The sequence below is a fragment of the Gekko japonicus genome, unplaced genomic scaffold (assembly GCF_001447785.1).
Source record: "Gekko japonicus isolate JY-2015 unplaced genomic scaffold, Gekko_japonicus_V1.1 scaffold810, whole genome shotgun sequence".
Lineage (NCBI taxonomy): Eukaryota > Metazoa > Chordata > Lepidosauria > Squamata > Gekkonidae > Gekko > Gekko japonicus.
Window position 1 is genome coordinate 44,338 of NW_015174297.1, and position 24,358 is coordinate 68,695.

At 41.3% G+C, this 24,358-nt stretch overlaps 1 protein-coding gene across 1 annotated transcript in view; it reads left to right on the forward strand.

The window, feature by feature from the left end:
* The window catches only part of USH2A (Usher syndrome 2A (autosomal recessive, mild)), a gene marked incomplete at its 5' end in the record, with an annotated part of 716,575 nt that overhangs the window by 29,326 nt on the left and 662,891 nt on the right, over positions 1-24,358 (forward strand). The window contains 4 exon segments of the mRNA XM_015424093.1: positions 11,112-11,753; positions 12,991-13,177; positions 16,932-17,095; positions 19,594-19,752. Coding sequence (XP_015279579.1) covers positions 11,112-11,753; positions 12,991-13,177; positions 16,932-17,095; positions 19,594-19,752 — 1,152 coding nt within the window.

Sequence of the window (24,358 nt, forward strand, 5' to 3'; positions counted from 1 at the left end):
GTGTTAATCCCTGTGCGATTTTGAAGCGCCCATTCAAGAAAAGTGCTAAAACGTTCAAACGCAGCACAAGATATGGAGCATCCCATAGGTACAGCCCGATCCATAAAGAATCGGCCCTCGAAACAAAACCCCAATAACTCAAAGTCCCTGGGGTGCACAGGGAGCACCGAAATGCAGATTTTATATCACAGTTTGCCAGGTCAGCCCCAAGGCCACACAATCCTGATTGCCTGGTCAAAGGAGGTGTATCGCACAGAACATATCGAATCCGGGATGGCATCATTCACTGATGCCCCCCGTGGATAAGAAAGATGGTGAATCAGCTGGTATTCCCTTCGTACCTTTTTAGGGATAATGCCCAATGGGGAAACCTAGAGATTGACCACTGGTGAAACAACAAAGGGGCCTAACAAAAGCCTCCATGCCCCATAAAGATACCAAGTTTGCCACCATGAAAGGGGCCTGAGGTCCCTGACATGGAATACGAAAACCCAAAGTAAAACCCTGCAACAAAAATTTCCTAGCCTGCCGGTCGGGGTAGTCCATCAACCATTCATGAAGCACTTTCAGCTTTATGGGACTGGGTCCCTTTTCCAGCACCAAAGCCCTGGCTGCTAGGCTCATAGTGCTTCTGCTCCCTGCGGGGCTTGCCCCTGAAACATGCTGGGAAGGGGTGTGGGCTGCCACACATGGGACATTCATGTCACTACTGACACACTTTCCTACTACAAGCCCCTTGCGCCCCAAACTCCCAACAAATCTGGCGGGGTTGAACTGCCTGCCCTGCCAAAGTGCGGGGAGTGAAAGATGGTGTTAGACGTTGCACCAAATGGCCACTATGGGAACGGTCACCTGTGTTAGGGCAAGCCGGCGACATAAGTTGCAGCCACAAGTGAGGGTGCACGTGGTCCCAGTGCATTGCGGGGTTCATGGCAGCTCTCATCCGAAATTCTTCGTCATATTGGAGCCATGCTGGGCCGTTAAAGCCCATGTAAGCTTTGTAAATAATATCGAAGTATTGGAATAAAGCCGCCACCCTACATGGCTGAGCTTTGGCCAGTACACCCGCATAAACCCAGCCACCCAATTGGCCCAAGTGCAGTCGACCCGCATCTTCCTAAGCTTCTCCTTGTCCCTGTCCTCCAGATAATCCTTATCCTTCTTTTCCAATTCATGGAAAAGGAGTGAAAATACATCCACGTATTCGTCTCGACAAATTTTGTCCCAAGTTGCTGGTAACAAATGATCGCCCAAAGGCAATGCCACATCTCCATAAGGGAGTTTCAAGGCTGCCACATCAGCGTAAGATGCTGCTTGCTGACACTTGGATCTGCAACACTGCACCTGCCCCGTGAGCTGAAGCCTACAACAACTCCCCACCGGCTGATGTGAATGTTGCTGCCCAGGTGACCAACCACAATGTTTCCCAGCCAAGTGTGTACAGGGCAAATGTTGCATACCTGCTCCAGAAGTGTTGGGAGTCCCACAAGGCCCCCAAGGCCAAGCTGCCCCTGTTTTGGACCCATCTAACTTACCAGTGCCATCGTCTTCCTGATTGGATCTGAAACAGCCTCTGTGGCTCCCCGGGGAGGTGCACCCCCCGAAGGGCCAGCCTCCTCATCATCTGGATGACTCGGGCATCCACCACCATTTACAGTCCCAGTCAAAATCCTGCCCTCAACCAAAGACAACCTTGTGAGAACCACCGCATGAAAGTGCTTATTCGACAAAGAATGAGTTTCCGTCCTCGCAGTTGCGCCTGTACCAGGTCTGTTGCCAGGTGCTGGGGCCCCATCAGCCAGCCCTACCCGCCAAAATGGCTGCCTGTACAATACAAAATGGCCACCAGGCCTTGCTTAAGAGGGCTCCCAATGCAACCACAAAATGGCCGCCAAGACACACCCAGGACAGCCTCTGCTATGAAGAAGGTCCCACCAAATGGCCACCAAGGGATACTGAAACCCAGCGCCTCCAAGTCCCTGAGACCTGAGAAGACAGGCAGAGTCAGAAATTTTTGCCCCCCAAGGTGGCCACCGCCCCGAAGGCTGTTATAGGACCTACAGAAACCCCCGGATATTCGGCAAACCAAAGGGGTGGAGTGGGGACGGGATGTACTAGGCCAAATCCTGCTGTGAGGACCTAGCAGCCAACAGGCTGCTCAACACCAACAGCCCCATATACCCCTCCAACAAAGTCCAACCACGCTGCCCAGGCTGCCCCAGCCACGCTCCCCGCAGGCCTCGATATCACCAAGGGGAAAAAACCGTGGCCTAGCGACCGCCTCGCCGCAACACCACGCCAATCCCACGCCGTCTCCGGTCCTAGTCCCAGCAGCTTCTCCCGGCCGTCACTCCACAGCTGCCGAACCGCTGCTGAAACCACCGCCGAAACCACCGCCGAAGCGCTCAACCGCCCTCAGCACCCAGCACCAGGAGTTCCAGACCTCCTTCCTAGCCGAGCACGAAGAGCCGAATGAGGAAGAGAGGCCGGGGCCGGCTTAAAAGCCTTACGGCACTGCCCCCCCAGAAACCCTGAATGCAGCCTGTGCTGCGTCATACTGCCTCATCCTGCTGGGCAGCAAAGGTGGCTCACCAGTGGCACGGGTGCCCCGGCCGCAGGTAAGCCGAATTTCCATGACATCCTGTGTTCCCTGTGCAAACAGGTTGGGACTTTCATATAATTTCCCATTAACTAGCTCTGTTAAGTAATATATCCTTGAAATGAATAACATATGTCAAGTTTGTTTCTCCAATCAGAACCAGTGACTGAACAATCTACAGATTCTGAACTTCCATTTTAAGTTTCACAGACTTTCAAAAATTGAAGATTGTACAAATTGAAATTATAATTCCTTACACATGCTAGTTTTTTACTTGCTCATCTCTGTGTGTTCCTCATTCATTATCAGTTTCTGTCACTTCATGCAGAAGATGGAGGAATCTTAGCCAAGAAAGAGCTTGTGTTATATAATGCCTTGCTACTATAGTGCAGGAATAATGTGCCTGTCAGACACCCAGATTACCCTCCTGGAGTCATTCTCTGGAGTTGTTCACTGTTCTGCAACATTTGAAAGTACTTTTCCACCTTCCAATCCTCACCCATGCTTTTTAATACACACGCGCGTGCGCGCCTCCATATACATCTATTTTGGTTCTGAACTGGTGCTTTGAGTCAGTGTTCATATGGCTAAGGCAGAATAAACTGAAGCTGAATCCAAACAAGACAGAGATAACACTGGTCAGGAAGGAAGACATTCTAGAGGGACTACATTCATTTGGCCTAGATGGAGTGGCGTTAACTTTTTCAGAGCAAGTTAAGAATTTGGAGGTGCTCATGGACCCTGCCTTGCTGTTTGAACAGCAGGCTGGTACAGTGGTGAGGAGTGCCTTCTATCTGATCATCCAGCTATCTCATTACCAACACTCAACTGATCTGGCTACTCTGATCCATGCTTCTGTAACCTCACAATGGGATTACTGCAATGTGCTCTATGTGGGGCTGCCTTTAAAAACAACCTTGAAACTCCAAAGGTCCAGAATGTGGCAGCTCAACTGTTGTCAGGGGCAAGCCACCGAGAACATACGTTATCCATTTTGAAACAACTAGACTAGTTGCCAGTCTGTTTTCAAGTTCACTTCATGAGGCTGGTTATGACCTTTAAAGCCTTTCATGGCCTAGGATCCACATATTTGAAGGACCGTTTCCTTCAGGGGTCGCAAAGAGTCGGACTCGACTGTGCGACTGAACAACAACAAAAATGGCAAGCATCATTTAAGGAGGGAGGGATTTGGGGCTTGCTCTTTTATCTTTCTTTACTAGCTGGGGATGTTTTAATTATTATTGTAAACTGCCTTGGACGAAGAGGAAAGATGGGAATAAATGTTTTGATAAATAAATATCTAACTTGTAATCTAGTCAAATACAGTAGCACTTCCATATTCATGAAAATTGCTATCTTTAAAACTTTGATTGAGGAAGTTTGTCACAGTGTGAATTGACTGTGAACCATATTAGTTTAAAATGCTACTTTATGAAGTATTTTACTAATTGCTCTATAAGAGAAAATGTTCCATAAGACATTTTTCTATTCCTGTCTGCTGTCCATTTCTATTTCTTCCCCTTAATTTCAGACCTCAGATGGAAAAATATGGAAATAAAACTGTCCCGTGAATTTTCCTATATCTTTTCTCAGGCCTTGATATTTTTGGTCAAGCGATGTTTATTTGTATCTAGTTGTCCCTTAGTAAGATTTCTGTGAAGATTTGTGATCATATCTTCCTTTGTTGATATTGAATGGGTAGTTTTTAAAAAATGTCAAAGCCATCCAGTGTTGAGTTTTCTATTTTATAGCTGGCTTTAACTGAAAATGTTTTTAAACTATTATTCTGAGTTGCCTTGAACCATGGGGAAAGGAGGGCTATAAATGTTCTAATAAATCAGTAAATCACTATGAATTGGACAACTGACTGCTGTATCAGTAATGTGGCATTACACTAGTGGATAAACCAGTCCACAATGTGTTGTTGGTGCCCCAGAACTGATCAGTGCTGTGATAACAACATTTACTCCATTGTGCAAATAGTTCCAGGTGGTCAGCTGTGTTGGTCCGAAGCAGTAGAACAAATTTAGAGTCCAGTGGCACCTTTAAGACCAACAAAGATTTATTCAATGAGTTTTTGTGTGTACGCACATTCCAATGCATTTGAAAAAGTGTGCATGCACACAAAAGCTCATACCTTGAATAATTCCTTGTTGGTCTTAAAGGTGCCACTGGACTCTAAATTTGTTCCATTGTGCAAAGTTTGCACAGTACAAAAACGTGTGGGGGTGCAATGCATGAGGGCATTCCAGTCCCCCCCCATTTTTTCATACAGACAAGTAGTTCATCTTTGGTCTTCAGTTCCACATTGGGATTGCACATGTGCAGGTCAGCTGCAGAGAAGAATTTCCTAGCTTTAGAACACTAGAGGAGTGCCCTTCCCCCACAGCCCACGAAGCAGCATTTTCCCACCAAAACGTCCACATCCCATGAGAAAGGAGGGCCTTTCCCCTCAGTTCTCTCTTTACTGCCATTGAGAGAAGACTCCCTTCTAGTGTCTCGGTCGGGTTCTTTTCTCCTTGCAACTCTTCATCGGTTCCTGATAACAGGAAAGACAGGTGTTTAAACAAAAGATGAAGAAAATGTCACAGCAATTTTCGTTTACAAAATTTTCATTTACATTTCAGTGTGGTGATAGTCTGATAAGCAGTCTCTGGCTACTTGCCTTGGCGAGTGGCACAACATCTGTACTTGCTGCCTGGATCCACAATTCACCCCTAAAGCTTGTCATGATAGAACCTCCAGACTTAAGGTGGCATTGTGGGGAAAAGTATTGTCTGGCTCCCAAACCCTGTCAGCAAAGCCATCTGCCACAATGTAGCATACTTCTTGGGCCAAGTCCATCAATTTGATTCCATCAGTTCTGGCCTCAGATAGGCCTCATGCTGATCCCAAACACTGGTTCTTCGTCTCTCATAGGATTTTGTCTGAATGGAAAAACTGTATTCTCACATTCTGCCAGAAGAATAGGAGAACTAGGAGCACTCCATGCAGATTTTCCTTTTTAAAATTTCATGTTGAAGAAGGGTTTTTGCATCCCCAGTCTCTGATTTCTTTCTAAAGACGTGTCTTGATTTCATTTGTCAAAAACAAGATATCACTTGACCAGTGTTATTTCCATCCTCATCAGGTGTTAAAAGAACTTTATTAGTTTATTTAGAAAGAACACACTCATTTTAGGAAAAAATCACATCTTTTTGTTTGCTACTCAGTTCCCAGTAAAGGCAAATTTGCTTCTACTCAACCATTATCAAGATGGATTGTTACCACTTTTAAACTGTATTATCAACAAGTTGGAGTGTCTTGTCCCTTCCACATACAGGAACTACATACAGGAACTATAGTGCAAGTTGTTTCTGCAGTTTTTCCACAACATCTGTACTTGCTGCCTGCATCCACAACACCCCTAAAGCTTGTCATGATAGTACCTCCAGACTTAAGGTGGCATTGTGCGGAAAAGTATTGTCTGGCTCCCAAACCCTGTCAGCAAAGCCATCTGCCACAATGTAGCATACTTCTTGGGCCAAGTCCATCAATTTGATTCCATCAGTTCTGGCCTCAGATAGGCCTCATGCTGATCCCAAACACTGGTTCTTCTTGTCTCTCATAGGAGTTTGTCTGAATGGAAAAAACTGTATTCTCACATTCTGCCAGAAGAATAGGAGAACTAGGAGCACTCCATGCAGATTTTCCTTTTTAAAATTTCATTTTAAAATTTTAAAATGAAGAACGGTTTTTGCATCCCAGTCTCTGATTTCTTCCTAAAGACGTGTCTTGATTTCATTTGTCACAAACAAGATATCACTTGACCAGTGTTATTTCCATCCTCATCAGGTGTTAAAAGAACTTTATTAGTTTATTTAGAAAGAACACACTCATTTTAGGAAAAAATCACATCTTTTTGTTTGCTACTCAGTTCCCAGTAAAGGCAAATTTGCTTCTACTCAACCATTATCAAGATGGATTGTTACCACTTTTAAACTGTATTATCAACAAGCTGGAGTGTCTTGTCCCTTCCACATACAGGCACATTCCACTATAGTGCAAGTTGTTTCTGCAGTTTTTCTCCACACGTACCTCTCATTGGACATGTGCAGAGGCCACATGGCCTTCAGCCAACACTTTTATATGCTGTTACTCTGTGGAGAAAGTTTGAGAAAGGAGCCAGCAGTGAGAAAGGCCATATTGTATGATTTGTTTCACTGAGGCCCTTACTACCACCTGCTTGATGAGTAGCTTGTTAGACTTCCAATGTAGGTCTGCACAGATGACCAAAGAGGAAAACAGGGTAGCACTTACCTGTAACTGTTGTTCATCAAGCATCTTCTGTGCAAGCACATATTTCCTCCCTCCTGCCCCACTGTGAGCTCTCTTTCTGCTTATACTTTCTTCTGGAGCTTCCAGCATCTCAGGAGAATTAACGGAATGGGTCACATCTCCATCACAGTGGGGAAACACCACCGCTCATTCTATGGGGGAAGGGCACCCTTCTGGTGCTCTAAAACTAGAAAATTTGTTTCTGTGGCTTGCCTGCACATGCACAGTCCCAATCAGTGTTCCCTCTAAGCTGAGTTAGTGTGAGCTAACTCACAGTTTTTAAGCCTCCAGCTCACATATTTTTGCCTTAGCTCAGGAAGGATGGCTCCAGAGCAAACTGATTTATGCAGTAGCAAATCGCTCGCTCACAACTTTAATGCCAGTAGCTCACAAAGTAGAATTTTTGCTCACAAGACGCCACAGCTTACAGGGAGCCTTGGTCCCAATGTGTGTCTGCACAGAAGACACTCAAAGAACAACATTACAGGTAAGCGCAAGCCTGTTTTTCTTATCAGAACTCTTGAACAAGAATGGAAAACTGCATGAGTCCATCCTTCATTTGTGCAGATGTTCCCTCTTGTCTGCACTTGTCACAAGGACAGGGGGTGCCAGTGTTTATGGTTGAACAGGATAGCTGTATTGTAATGATATGTACTCAGTATGTGTATAAAATATGTGTTGACTTTAAAAAAATCTGGATTTACAAGTAACCTTAGAGTCTGTTGTGATTGCATCAAGCTTGATAACAGAAAATGTAACTAAGTACTGCAATGTTATGGAGCATGAGCTGTTAGAGTTAGCACAACTGTTAAATCTTACTAATGATCCTATCACCAGTAAAATACATTAGCACCAATAATTTTATTAAAGTAGGTCATTCATCTAGAATAAAAAAGGGAGAAGAATGTGAATTAAATGCCAAGTGTGCTAACTCCCCAGTACTTGTTAACATTGAGTGTGATGCCCTGTAGGCCTTTCTCAGTATCGTTAGGAATAGATTACCTGTCAGGAATATGTATGGCATATTCAAATAAGCACTGCGCATATTTTTAAAACTGATATGATATGAATCCATGTAGACCAATTTTAATAGTTCAAAATGAGTCATAATTCTTGTTAACAATACAGTTATTTTTAAAATTTGCGGCAATAGTAGTCCTTTTTTATTTTCCTTATTGAAATTAAATGATATGCCTTAGGTGAGCCATTCATCACTGCTAAAGGAACTTGCCTTCTGCTAGAGTTCTCTAGTTTTTATCCATATATAATGCATTTCCCACCATTTTGGGGATTTTTTTATCCCGACATAAGAAACTCAACATTTATATTTTTCCATGCTTATATAACCAAAAATAAATTCCAACTATTTTGGTTCAATGTGAGACTTTTAATTACTGTATTGTACAGTAAACTGGAAGTATGATGATGAGAATTTTACATTGATCATTTAAAAAATGAGGCAGGCACACAAGTGAGTTAGCTGTTCTCAAGTAATAGTCTAGTTTTGTTTCTAGGTCACATCATTTACAGATTAAAGAACACAGATGCAAGGCCTGAGTAAAAATTAAAAACTGGGACCCCCGCCCCCAAACCTCTGTTGCTGTGCCGAAGGCAGCATAAAATCATGTCTTTGAGCAGAAGAGTAATGGAGGCACAGGTTGATGCATTTAGGAAACAGTTTGGTTTAAAATGTACTATAAATTTTAATTGAGTAATGCAATTACACAAAAATATTACTACATTTTGTATCACACTGGAAAGTAATTTATGTATTTAGTAAGAGATACCAATGATCACTGATATATTTTAACTTTATTTATAGGGCCTATGTCCCATCTCTCAGCTGCGGTTTTGAAGGAGGCTAGCAAAATTCAGTTAAAATAGTATATTTATTTATTTTTCAGATTTTTACCCCGCCCTCCCGACCAAAGCTGGCTCATTTATATAATCATTTCAGCACTAAGGCCATGATTCACTCAGCCTCATTTAATGATTCACTAACGATTAATACTAAAATGAGGAATACATTAATTTGAACCAAGTATTTGTCTTTGTTATTCTCTCAGCTGAGTTCTAGAAATGAAGTGTCAGCCACTGTTGAATGCCAATATTTACAACTGCAACATCTGTTGGTATCTAAATATGGCCCTGCAGCACTAAGTATTTCAGAATCTCCCTTACTCTTGGTAACTCTCATTGAATCAGTGCAGAAACCTACAATATTTGTTTATACATATTTGATGTTGATTAATAAATATGACATGCAGTCTCAGAAATTAATAGAATAAGGAGCTAGATCGCCATGTTTGCCAAAGCAATGGGACATGACCCTATATTGTTTCTGTGGAACCCCAACGGGCTCAGGGCGGCTACAACAGAGGCAATTGCCATAACAACAGTTAAAACAACATAAAAACAATCATTGAACAGTATAAAACAATCGTTAAGTAAAGTGCAGTGCTCTTGATGTTAAATTTTTCTTAATCCAAGATGAGTTCCATTCATCAACCTAACCTGACAACATACATTCTTCGGTTAACTAGGTGTCTGCCCAGGGCCGGCTCACCTCCAGATCTAATCCACCGTCGAAAATGGCAACTCGGTGGTAGTACAGTGATGGCGTGAATAAGCTGTGACTTATTCAGCAAAAATTTATGTTGAGGATATAGTGGACATCACAGTAGCTTTTTAGTAAAGAACTAAGTAAAGTGTCTAATTGTTGGTGGTATAATTTACAAGACGAATACGTTAACCATATGCTTTGTGCTTGTCCAGTTATTTAAACTTTTTGGGAAGAAGTAATTGTATTGATTTTGTATTAGAATATTCATTGATCTTTGACAATGCTTATATGCTTTTAAATTATTTGCTTGTCTCCTGATGGTCAATGAATATGGACTCTCAGTACCCTTACCGTTGCTAAAAGATTCACGTTGCAATAATGGAAAGATAAGTGGCCACCTCTAGTAATATAATGGACTGAGGACCTTACGACTTTATCAACATTTGATTGTATGGCATACAGAAGACAATTGCTCTGCACACATTTTAGATATTTGGAAACCTTTTATAGATGTGTATCTGTAGACTTGCTACCACTGTTGTTATATTTTGTTTTTGTTTCTTTCTGTTTGGGGTCATTAAAAATTAATGTTTACATTTAACATTAACCAGTAAAATATGAAGACCATGAACTTAAGCCCTCACCCAAATTTTAAGAATGATGTGATGGAACAATGTTCAGATTGTAGAGAAGCTAATCTGCCCAAAATGTCTTCCTGAATAGCTGTCGTCAACAGATTTTAGGAGTTAATGAAGTTAGTGAAGTGAAGGAATCTTGGTATATTGGCTGGAGAACAGAGTGCGCACCTGTATGAGTTGTGCTCAATCGTATAAAAATATTTTTACACCTTTCAGGGCTGCTGTAAAGGTTGTTGAGATAATATATCTGAAGCACTTTGAAGTGCTATATTAATATAAGTATTACTATTAGTATATATGTAATATTTTTGTAGATTAGTTTTGTTTATTTTTGGCTTATGATCGAAACAAAGCCAAATGAGGTGGGAATCAGGAAGGAAATTTCCTCCAAGGTTGGTTGTTTTGTAATCCCGGTTTTGTTGCTGCATTTGGCCTGGAGGTTGCTCACCTAGAGCTGTGTATTCTTCAGGCATCTTCCTGTTATACTCCAACTTGTGGTGAGATGTGGTTTGGGTTGCATAGGTTGGTATTTGGGAATGAGCCATTTTGCAGTGGGGTTCAGCTAGATGTTTGGTGTAGTGGTTAAGTGCGTGGATTCTAATCTGGGAGAACCGGGTTTGATTCCCCACTCCTCCACTTGCACCTGGCTGGATGACCTTGGGCAAGCCATAACTCTGGCACAGCTGTTCTTGAAAAAGACCAGTTTCTGTCACAAGCTCTCTCGGCCCCACCTACCTCACAGGGTGTCTGTTGTGGGGAGGGGAAGGGAAAGGAGTTTGTAAGCCGCTCTGAGACACCTTTGGGTAGTGAAGGGCGGGGTGTAAATCCAATCTCCTCTTCTCCTTCTTCTTTATTTTTGTGTTTTAACAATGATTCCCAGAGTTCAAGTGCAAAAGCTTTCAATTCTGCTCTGGGTGAAACTATGCAACATGAGGCCCTTGTTTCATAGCACCCTTTCCATCTTAATTTATGGTAACATCAATTGTCTTTTCAGGTCTCCAGTGTGATCACTGCAGCTTTGGGTACAAACTCCTCCACAGGGTTAACAGAGATGGATGTGAGCCTTGCCACTGTCATGTCCATGGCTCAGTGAACGAGTTCTGCAACCCTTTGACTGGCCAATGTAATTGCAAGGAAAATGTCAATGGACTTCATTGTGATACCTGCACTGATAACTTTTACGGACTGGATGCTTCTGGATGTAAGCCGTGTGATTGTAACAAAGGGGGATCTGCTGCTGGCACTGTGTGTGATCCCCATACAGGACAGTGTGTCTGTAAACCTAACTTTGAGCAAAGGCAATGTGACGACTGCTTAGATGGGCATTACAGAGTGGAGCAAAATAATTCTTTAGTCTGCTTGCCATGTAACTGTGATAAGGTTGGAACAGTAAATGGTTCTTTGCTGTGTCACAAATCAGCAGGGCAGTGCCTGTGCAAAACTGGTTTCACAGGCTTTCAATGTGACCAGTGCATGGCTCATATGTATAAGCTTGCTACTGGAAACCTTCTTGGATGTGAGAGTTGTGACTGCAATCCTTTAGGGACATTACCTGGAACGGTTTGTGACCAAATCAGTGGACAATGTGTTTGCTCACCTTACCATCATGGAAGACAGTGTAATAAGTGTAAACCAGGTAAGGGAATAATAGTAAAATATTCCAAATAATTGTTTATTGCTTCCAAGATGCCTTTCCCCCCCTCTGGTGTGAAAGTGATTTCAGTGTGGTAAAAAACAATAGGATTTTAATGTACTGTGAGCTGAATTCTGTTACTCTACAGCCTAATCTGATTATACTTCAAAAGCCTGAATATAGTTAGTCCATATGTACTAAAGCCTCACTTTACAAAGTTCAAAGTAAGAAATTTATTGAAAAATGAATGTATTATACACTGTACAATAAAAGAACTCTGCTGTATTGCAGAGACTTGGGGAGAGGTTAAAAATGCTGCTTACCTCCATTAAGTATTTATTTTTAAAAAATAAAATTATTTTGATGTGTGTTAATAAATATGGCATGCCTGTTTTCCCCTCTAGTTTCTTCCCTAGTGTTACCTGACTTACTGACCCTCAGTAGGAGGCACTTAATCAGAGACCAGGCTGGGATAGATGGAGAAATGATGTCAGGACTTCCTGGGCCAGTGGGCCACCTTTGTCCTTGAAAAGGAACAGCAAAGATTTATGTTGCTCTCTTGTGCTTCTAAAAATGTACAATTGACAGTATAAACTGAAAAGAGTGAAATCACTTACATTCACTAGATTACTTCCATTTGCCGTTTTCTGCAATCCCATTTTGTTTTTAGATAATGTAAGATTCCCCCTCCCCAGATTGTGTAAAGATTGTGTAAAAATCCCTCCCCTTAAAGATGACAGGAAATGATGGAAAACTCATAAGCCAATATATACCTTCCTGTTCTCATTGTATGTTAGAATTTTAATTGACAAAGGGGAGGGGTACTTTGTGTATTTCTGAAAACTGGCAAGATCTTCCTTGAGCATTCCATGCTAATTAGATAGGAAATTAAAACAAAGAATTACATGTAGATATGAAGCAAAAACCAAATTTCATTAAGTATGGGTCATCACTATTTCTAACGTTTTAAATCATTTTCTATACTCATCTATAGACTTACTTCTGTTTGCACATTTTACTTAATCCCAAATGAGCAAAATGACAGGAAGAGAAGAACATTAATCATATTAAGTACAATATTAATATTAAATGCAATAAATGGAAAATATCTTAACTTCTCAAAATCTTTAAAGTTTGCAACTACATATCATCCCATTTCTGCTAGACGTCTATCAAAAGTTGTTCTGTTTTATTTGCAGGCTTTCGATCACTGAATTTTTACACTTTCCCCCTTTATTAGGTTTTTATGTTTCTCCGCACAGTGTTAATGGCTGCCTTCCCTGTTTATGCCACACATCTGGTTCAGTGGATGTGGTCAATTGTGACAGTCTCACTGGCCAGTGCACTTGCCAAGATTCCTCAGTAGCTGGGAAGAGATGTGATCACTGTAGAGCTCTGTATTATGGATTTGACTCTGAAACTGGAAGGTGAGTGTTTATTGTAGAGGTGAGACATGTTTTTGTGACTATATTTCTGTTTAATAATCTGCATTTTCGTTGAAGTAGTTGTTATTGTTCAGTCGCACAGTTGAGTTCGACTCTTTGCAACCCATGAACCACATGACGCCAGGCCCTCCTGTCTTCCGTCGTGCTCTGAAGTTTGCTTAACTTCATGTTTGCTACATTGATAACACTGTCTAACCATCTCATCCTCTGTAATCCCCTTCTTCTTTGACCTTCAATCTTTCCCAGCATCAGGGTCTTCTCCAGTGAGTGCTTGCTTCTCATTTGGTGGCTAAAGTATTTGAGCTTCAGCTTCAGTATCTGGCCTTCCAAGACAGTCAGGGTTGATTTCTTTTAGGATTGACTGATTTGATCTTCTTACAGTCCAAGGGAATCTCAAGAGTCTTCTCCAGCACCATAATTCAAAAGCATCTAGTCTTTGGTGCTCAAAAAGTAAACTTGAAAATATTTCCCTGATGGTTATGCAAGTCATGGACAGCTCACATCTAAGGTATAAAAGCTCACAGAATTAAGGGGTTGGATCCTAAGCTTTTGTTCTGTTTGTACTGCATTACAGGGGCCTCTACTATGGAGAACATTCCTTTTGCACTAGGAGCTTTTATTCCTACAAGGCCAGAATCTTTCTGTGAACCAAAAAGCACCTAGTTCTATAGGAAAGCACTACACAGCATCGGACCACCTCAGCACTAAATGAAGAGGGATGGAAATGGAGGCAAGACTTAGGCTCTAAAGCATGATATTTAAGGCTCTAGGAAAATGTGTTAAAGCCTGAAGGTTGTTTCCTAAGGCTTCAGGAAATTGTACCATTCATGATCAAGGTCACAGGACATAGAGCTTGAAATCTTCCAGGACCTGGGAGCAGGGAAACTGAATTTGGCTGCACAAACTTGAGGAAGTATAACAGCTGAAGTGAACTCAAGGTTGGGTCAAATCCTTTTGTATGCTCTTTTTAAGCCCCTCTACAACCCATGGGACTGTAATTAGAATCTGGGAAGAGTCCAGGGCAGAACCATTACCAGTTAAAATTGATGCCTGATTTTTGCATCAGTTGTGCATAAATGGTGTAAAAATGGCATAAGAACAAGTGAAAATGGGAAGTTTGCTGAAGAAAAGTAACTAGTTTCAGGCATGATGTGGGGAGTGGGGTGGGGTGTATGGCTGGTTCCAATGAAAAACTATGGTCTCCCTAGTGATTTCATTTGTGAGAGCTGATTTCTGAATGCAACCCACCCCTTGCTTCATCAAGTAATGGATATCCTTAACCAACCCTATTATGGAGCCTGTGGTTTTTCTATTTTGTGTTTTGTTAGGAGAAAACATGACTGCATTTCAGTAAACACAACTCTTAACATAAAGGTACTGTTCCAAGTTACTGCTGAGTAGGGTTTCTGGTGTAATGAACCTTGGTGGGAAGGTGACTGAGCAGTGATGGGAACAACCATTATGACCACAGAACAAGAAAAAAGGGATTTGGGGGCTCTTTGGCCACTGCTGTCTGTACCCAGTTTGAGGAACCCATACAAGTTACAGTTGGGTAAACCTGACCTAAATTGGCCATCCCTAATACTGATTCTTCCAGCTAAACATGGTTTTAACGTGACACACAGTTGGTTTTAAAGTGCTAGCTCCCAGGTGTGGTTGGAAGGTACACAGTACAACAGCCTTACTGAAGCTAAAAAGGTCTAGGGAAAAAGGCAAACAGAAACATCATAAAAAAGATAGTGTAACATACAAAGCCATCAGAATGCTACAAAGAAGGAATCAGCCTTCATTTGGAAAGTGGCTATGATGGCCAGCAAAAAGATTATGTGCACCTAAACAATCCCTTACCCACCCACATGTACCAGAAGTGCAATCAGTAGTTACATATAATACAGTGTTAAACAGTAATATTTTTGTAAATCAATTATTGCAGCAAGTAAACATATGTATATAACTCTGCCTTTGGCATGGTATATTTATTTCTGTCAGCATAAGTAATAAAAGGCAACCATATTTCAAAAATGTATTCTTTATTTTCAAACCCCTGGCCACCATCTCTTGGTCTGTGAGTCTGCACATAATGGCCATATCCCAGTGTCTTGTGAGTCTGTGACTGAAGGAAGGAGAAGCATAGGACTTCCACTGTAGGGCCACACAAAGTTTGGGAGCAGCTAGCAGAAGTCTAATAAGCTTTCTGGAGGGTAAGAAAAACACACTATTCCAGCCACAGTTAAAAGCAAGAGTTGGGATCAAATTGTTACCTAATTTTATGTGTGCTGAAATCCATTAAACTTCTCCTCACAAAAAATAAGAGCTTATCATGTAATGAAGTTATGAAGTACTAAATATTGTATTATTGTATAGATAGCTTTCTCACTTTTAAACCATTTTCTACAGTTATGACAGTTAAATAGTCTAAACAGAACCTCTGTTTGAAGGGAGATTTGGATCCAGTCTTTGTAGATGAAAGAATTTAACACAATGGTGGAGGGTGATCACCTTTTCCTCTTGATTATGAAAGTGAAAAAAGAGAGAGGTCGTATTGTGGTTTCCAAGAGAGAATGTTTTTATTTATTCCCAAAGGGATATTACTCCATAAAACAAATTTGCAGCTTATTTTGCTTCCTTGGCTTTTATCAGTCTTTTAAAGGGTGTTGAGCTCAGGAGATCACACAGTGAGAGTTACTAAAGACACGCTTTAAGAAGGGAGAGAGAGAGTTGCAATTTTCAAATGTTTGTGAACTGTTTCCCCCCAAATCATTTAAGATCCTTTGCCATATTTAATATCTGCTTCACTTAGGACAATAATTTGGAAAAAATATATAGTTATATATAAACCTTCCAATTACAGTTGAATAATTAAGCTGGAGTTAAATAACAGTTTTCAGAGAGCTGAAAGTACAGTATATTTGTACAAGTGGGGCACCCACAAGGAGTTGCACAGGGCATCTCATTCCCCCCTCCCTCATATCCCTTTTCCCTTCTCTGAAAGCCCCAAGGCCTCTCCCCTTTTCTTGCCTCCTCTCATTCACACCCACCATCCAACCTACATCTTACACCCTTCAATTTTCCCTCCATCCCTATGCCTGGCGGCCCTTCCCTGGGAGAATTCTGGCTGAGATGTGCACTGCCAGTTGCCAGGCCAGATCCAGTTGTATGGTGGGGAACACCCAAGGACTTGGACTTGGAGATTTGAGGGGTGGAACCTGGGGTTTGGGGAGGGGGCAAGATTTCAATATAATGCCATATAGTCTATGATTCAGAGCAGCCATTTTCTCCAGGTGAACTGATCTCTATCATCTAGAGATCAGTTGTAATCCCAGAAGATCTCCAGCCACGACCTGATGGTTGGCAATCCTAAAGGATTTGTGAGGTTTTTAATCCCTGTTCCTGTGGAAGCTCAGTGTGTAATGTTGGGCCTGTCATTCTCTCTTAATCTAAACTATTAAATGTGTGGTTGCTATGAGGATAAAATGAAGGGGATAAGTATGATGTAAACTGCTTTGGATCCCAATTGGGGAAAAAGCAGGGTATAAATATTTAAATAAATATTTTTAAAACTTTTAAAGAGATAACATTGCTTATGTTTTTTTTTTTTACTACAGCCCAGGTTTAGGTTCTTTATTTGCAATGCATAATTATGTGAGTCAAAAGAAACCAGTGAATTATGCCCTACTGTGTTTGACTGAAGTGTTAATGTGCTTTCATTACTTTCTTGATTTGTTTTTGTTTATAGATGTCAGCATTGTAATTGTCATCCTGCAGGAACCATTAATGGGACTTGCCATCCTATTAATGGACAATGTGTGTGTAAACTATTTGTAACTGGCTCAAAATGTGACAACTGTGTTCCCAATGCTAGTAATTTGGATATTGACAACCCGTTTGGCTGCAGTAAAAGTAAGTGTTGGCTTTAACAGAAAATCGTTTGTTTCAACGGTCTTATTGTTTTAATGACTGTAAAAATTATTTATTTATTTTATAAATTAAACTCTTAGACTGCCCTCCCCTGTATATACAAGGTTCAGGGAGGTTAAAAACATAAAACACATTAATAAATTAATAACAACAGTTCAGGACAATAAAATAATACACAGTTAAGACATAACTGGATGGCGCAAAAAACTTCAAATTAAACTTCGTGGGGGGCAGATAAACAGGGTGAAGGGAGTGCCATAACTAATGTTCGTAGTAGATATTATTCATCATTCCATTTCTAAACCTTTTTTCTACCTTTATTAATATTTTGTTATTTCTTAGATCACATGATGTTTTGTATCAAAGATGAAGTATAGGTTTTTGTTTCAGTGAAAGGAAGTCATTTACCAGCGGTATTACAGAGTCTTATGGACATAGTTCACGATATCCTGATCTACAAATATGACAAAGAGTGCTTTGTTAACAAACAACAACATTTGTCTATTCAGTTCAGATTCTGAGATCATGAAGAGATACAGTTTTGCTGGCCTCAGTTTTTAAATTATTTCCTTTAGAAGATTTATCAGAAGAACGATGTTTGAGTCCAGTGGTACCTTTAAGACCAACAAAGTTTTATTCAAAGTGTAAGCTTTTGTGTTCAAAGCACACTTCTTCAGACAATTTTGTCTGAAGAATTTGTCTTTTTGTCTATTTGTCTGAAGAAGTGTGCTTTGCACATGAAAGCTTACACTTGGCATAAAACTTTGTTTGTCTTAAAGGTGCCACTAGACTTAAACTTTGTTCTACTGCTTCAGACCAACATGGCTACCCACCAGGATTTATCAGAGTTATAGTCTTAAAGCATTGTGTGATCTTTTCTCTTTGTTATAGGCACTGGAGTGCAGAAATTAAATGTGCTGCTATTTTTTGAATTTATGCCATATACATCAGGTATTGTAGTAAATTTCAGGGGGGGGGGAAATGTGCGTTGGGGTCAGGTCAAATATTTGATCCTTTCTAAGTGGTGTCAAAAAATCACCATGAAAGATTGTAATGAATTTGCTAGCACCAGTCTGCCTTCTCATCCCCCACTTGCCAAGTAAATTGGCCCTGGCAGACTGGAGAATTGGTGGTGGGATGATTGCTAGATATGGGAGTCTATGTGGGCCACGTTCTTAGGGTCAAGTGCTCAGGAGTATCATTTTTGCAAGGGTGCACAGAACTAGCAGTTTCTAATAATTTATTTTGTGGTTCCAATTTATACCAAAACATTTACACCTACAGTTGCCAGGAACACAATAATCCTTTCCTTATAATGACAACTCTTCTTTTTCCATAGTCCACAACGGCTGAGGTCACACACAATAAATAATCCACTTTCAATCCACTTTCAGTGCACTTTCCAACTGGATTTTTACTGTGGCCCATTTTGTATCTAGCATTCACTCCGTTGTTTTACCAAACCTTCATCGGAACAAAAAAGGATGCGGCTCAAAACCACATTCAAATATTCTGGGGCAATGCTGTACTGACTGCAGAGTCACCAATGAACAGCCGTAAAATGGCCATAGATCTATGCAGACAGTACCATAAAACCAAGAGATCAAAGGAAGTGAAATTGGCATGCAGTGTGGAGGCTACCATAAAATCCGACAATCAAAGAAAGTGAAAGTGGCATGCAATGTAGAGGGGAATTTCTGTTCTAACATGGTTTTGGTAAGATAGCGGAGCGAATGCTAGATGCAGAATGGGCCTGTGTGAACTGGCAAAATCCAGTTGGAAAGTGGGTTCAAAGTGGATTGAAATTGGAATATTTGGATTATTTCTTTTAACATATTTTATTTTTTACTAATATGTACACCATAATAAATATTTGAATTTTTATAGTAATTTATTTTGTTAGCTTGACCCTCATATAGCACATTCCAGTAGGGCTGCCAATTTCCAATTTCATACTTAACCAGTATTTAAATTTAATTTAATTAGCGCACCCAGCACACACACACCCACACACACACACACACCAGAAAAGTCTGTGATCACAGACCATGTAAAAAGTCTATGATCTTTGTGCTCATAGATTGGTGCATCCAACCCATATATTGAAATCCCCACTATTCTGTACAATCAACCTACTTCATGGGGCTGTTATGGGGATAAAACAGAAGATGAAGCAATTAAGCACGCCAATCTGAGCTCCCTTGAAAAAGTGCAGGCCAAGATGGATGGATGGACGGATAAACTGATGGATAGACTGATTGTCTTCTTTGGTGTCCATAAACTAAAATAAAGCTTCCTTAGTACTTTTCCAGGAAAAATATTGATTTTTTATGGATATAAAGATGAGCCTCATTTTTACAAACTGAAAAAATTCTTCTCTAGTAGAGTAAATGTTTTCTTAAAGCATAGACTTAAGTTTATCAGTATCTCTAATGCTGACTTTGCTGCAAAAAAAAAAAATTGTAATCATTTCATTCCAGCTCCTTCCCAGCAGCCTCCACCAAGAGGACAAGTTCTAAATTCTTCTGCTATCATACTTTCTTGGAATCCCCCTGATTCTCCAAATTCTAACTGGTTAACTTACAATCTGTACAGAAATGGCAGTGAATTCTATACAGTGAAGGACCATTATCCTTACAGTGAGTGCTCATAAATAATACATATGTACATTTTACATTTAAAATTAATTCTTCTATTCTTCATCTTTTTGTGCAGTTGCCATTCTCACCTAAGATAGTATTTGCTTATTATCCAAATGTTCTACAAACTAAAAAATAATACCTTGGGTCTGATTTTTCACAAACTACAAATCTTTTTAGGTTTTCCAGTGTGTTTCACAGCCTTGGGGACCCTATTTGGGTGGAAAGGTCGCTTAGAAATGTTTTGAATAAAAACATTAAATAAATTTCTCATTCAGATTTTCTAATTCTACCAAGAGTCCTTTAGTTATCTTGAATCCAGACCATTTAGGGCTTTACAAGGTAAAGCAAACATTTAAATTGGGCCAGGAAACAGAATAGCAGACAATGCAGATATCATAGAACTGGCATACTGTGAGGCATGTGCTGAGGAGGTAAAAAATTATAATTATCTGCATACAATTGTATAGAGCAGTTCTTGTAGATTAGTGTTCTGATGCTGTTTCAAAGTAGTACTACCATAAATGAGCAGCTCCTGTTAAAATGTTAACTCCCTACTGGTTGCTTAATCATAGACTTATATATATACCATTCAACAAATCATTATTTTCTAAAGCCACAACTATTCTTTTTCTTTTAAAAAATTACCTTTCTGACATTTCCTGACAATCATGATAATTAATGATGTGAAAATAATCTACTATTTGGCATTTGAACACTAAGAAAAATCTGTTAAGGCTGTCAGGTCCTTATGTTTATGACTTTATTCTCAGTATGTGTATAGCATCTATAATACACTCAGGGGACACCACCTAAGTGCAACTGTGTGCATACAGGCCTCAGTACAAAATGAGAGCTTGAAATTACAAGTGTAGAAGCATTGAACTTTTCAAGGAAAATTAACAATAGTCTCCAAATCTGGACTGATGATTTGACTGATGGCTTTGCAACATTACAGTAAAATGATTTTTAAAGTTCTGTTAGAAGCGAAGAACACAGAGTAGATAAACTATAAGATAATGGAGAAAAAGAATGGTGTCTTAAAAGGCACAGCGACCTATATATCAACTTAATCATACATTTCTGAACTTAACTGATTACAAATATGAGGCCTTATCAGAGATTTCCCATGTTCATCTTCGTGGCTTCTGTGCAGTCCCACATGGGACTGCACAGTCGCAGGCCAGCCAATGGAGAGGAATGAGGAAACTTCTTTATAAAGAACTTTCCAGACTCCCATGAGTGCTGGCTCCCCCTCCCCCTCCCCCTCACAGTGTCTTCCCATCCAAAAATCATGTGATGTGGGAGGGGCCAGCACTCATCCCTCAGTTCTCTTTCTGCCACCGGTGTGAGAGGACCTGATAGCAGATTGCTTCTACCTGGACGTCCTGTCATGGATTACCTTCTGAGGTAAATTGCTCAGAGATTTGCTTTAAAATGGCGCTCTTTAAAATGTGCTCCCAGTGTGGGGCAAAGATGGCTCAAGTGGCTGACCATTCGTCCTGCCTCCTCTGCCTTGGTGAAGGGCATAATACCACCACTTGCCAAACCTGTCATTGTCTAACTCCGAAAATGAGGGAAGCCTTAAAGCCACCCTTTGGGAAAGAGAATTACAAGCCCCATTGGAAGCGCCATCAGAAAAGGCTTCCCTAGCTGACAAGCCTCCCTCAGAAAGCTCCATGCCCCTTCTACAGCCGTTACCAGAGGGGGATCCCTGGGCGCTTTCTGAACCTCCAAGAAAAAAGGCTCGAAAGACTAAATGCTTACCTCACACATCTCCAAGTTCCTCTCATTAGCCAATCACTGCTCCATGGGGCAAGGCGCCAACACCCGCCAGCCAGCATCAGATTTTCCCCTCACCAATTCGGGGACCTTCCCGATTGGAGCACCACCCTTGCTCGTGGACATGGAAGCAATCGACACTGTCAGCTGCCTAAATCGCATCGTTGCCAAGACCCCATTCAAGGTCGCTCTCAACTGACCATAATCGGGGGCGATGTAGCTCGTTCTGCCATCAGTCTTCCATGCCTGAGGTGTTGCCGTTATCCCCTCAGCATCACGCACAGTCGGCTCTGCAAGGCATTTATCTTCTGAAGTCGATGTGCTCGGCGTCAAGAGACCGTTCTTGATCTTCAGCATCCTCTGACATTGAGATTTTGCCCTCCTCGCCACCAAGGCACCACCGTAGCGATTCTTGCCGACCGTACTCGACTCTTTGCTACCCGGTGCCGATGATGATGCCTTCTGGATGGGGTGGCTGGGATCACCCATACCCCACTCCATGGTATGCCCCTTCCTGTTCATCACTGCACTGTGGGGAGGGTGAGGTACAAATGTGATTAAATAAATAAATAAATAAATAAATAAATCACGGGATGAGATGAAGAGTCCAATGAAACGGAAGGCACATCAAAACTCTGATTGGCTTCTCTCTGATGAGGATAGCGACAAAGCCTTCCCCCACAGTTCAGAGCTGCTATTACTGGCTTCGCTGGATGACCCAGTGGGCATTTCACAGATGGTCTTGCCTACAGAAGCCAACAACCCTTATGCTGAGCTGCTTATATGAATGGCTAAGGCTCTTAACCTGGAATATTTAGCCACTGAACCACAGACTAAGGACCCCCTCATGAAGGTGCTGTTTGATCTGGAAGCGGGCCCAGTAGCCCTCCCTTTCCTGCAAGGCATTCAGGAAGTCATCACATCTGCCTGGGAGTGACCTGCCTCTGTCCCAACCTCCTCGGGGAAGCTTGAAAACATTTATCGTGTGACGGACACTGACTGTGCCTTTTTGTTTCAACACTCCAAAGCTAACTCACTGATGGCTGAGGTGCTGCCAGCCAAAGGTCACTCTGGGTCTAGATCCTCTTCCTCAGACAAGGAAGGGAGGAAATTAGACACAGTTGGGCGCAAAATATATTCTTCAGCTGCCATTGGGCTTAGAATAGTCAATCACTTGGCTATTATGAGCAGTTATTAGATGTTGCTCTGGGAAAAGGTGGCACTGTTCTTTGATTTGCCTGATGATAAGCGTCCCTTAGCTGGAGCCCTGGTTACAGAGTGGAAAGGCATGGGGTAAACAACAATTAAATGCTTCCTGCCATAATGCAGACTGTCTCAGTAGAGCAATGGCATTGGCCCTTGTCCTAAGACGTCACTCTTGGCTCAGAGCTTCCACTTTGCCCCTTGACACCAGAGCAAAGTTGGAGGATCTCCCTTTTGTGGGATATGAATTATTTAGTGACCAGACTAATGGTGTTTTGGAAAAATTGAGGAAACAACCATCTAAACAGAGGTATTAGAGGTATTCCTCTAGATATTCCCATTACCAGGATTACAGACCCCGTTATCAGCAGTATCCTCAATTTCCAGCTGCTGCACGACAGCCCTACCATCAGTAGCCCCAATCATGCAGGCAAAATAGGGCTAGAAATAAGACTTTTAGTTCCTATCCTGGGGATCAATCTACGAAGGGGTCACTGGCTCCCTGACTAGCAGGCAGACCAATTTTCTTGGACAGGTTGTCCTGTTTTTATGATGCATGGTGTACCGTTACACAAAGTTCATGGGTATTATTGTTAATAAAAATGGTTATTGTTTGGAATTTCAATCCTTACTGCCCTGTCACCTATCTCACGCTACAGAGACTGCTGGTTCCCAGTTTCTATCTAGGGAACTGTCTTCCCTGATCAAAAAGGGAGTGGTATCAGATATTACTGGAAGTAGTTCAGCCTGGGGTTTCTATTCCAGGTATTTCACTATCAATAAGAAAGGGGGAGGTAATCCCCGGCATAGAGTTTGCTTGTTCATTTTATTTATTTGTTTATTTATTTTATTTTTATGGTACCTTTCCATCCAATCAGTGTCCACAAGGCAGTGAACATTAAAATATTTAATTAAAAATACAGTTAAAATGATATAATTCAATTAAAAAATAAATGAATGAAAGAAAAAAGTCTTCACCTGTTGTCAAAAGACACTGATAGAGGAAGACTGATGAATCTGTCTAGTCTCAGATAGTGACAGCACCCAAAGCAAAGCCTTCAAAAATGACTGGAGTGATTGGGAAGGTTCATATGGGAGAAGGCAGTCCTTAAGGTATGTTGGTCCCAGGCCATACAGTACTGTAAAGGTCAGTAGCAGCATGTTGAATTAAGACTGGAAGCAAATTGGAAGCCAGTGCTGGTGGAACAAAGCTGGAGTGATATGGCCCTTATGAACCATTCCAGTCAACACTCTGGCCATAGCATTCTGTACCAACTGCAGGTCCAGACAGTCTTCAAGGACAACCGTATGTAGAGTGCATTGTAGTATTCTAATCTGGAGGTTTCCAGGACATGCATCACAGTGTAAATATATTTTCAGCCTATGAAGGCTGCAGCTTCTAAAAGGCATGCGTGGCCATCACTGCCACCTGTTTATCTAATAAGAGGCCCAAGTTCAAAAACATCTCCAAGCTATAGACCTATTTCTTAAGGGGGAGTGCAACCCCTTTCAGGATAACCCATTTCTCAGTTCAGACCTTCCCCCTGCCAGTAGCACCTCCATTTTTTCAGGATTTTCACTGCTGTGGGTCACTTGGTTGACACGTCCATGGAAATATCTA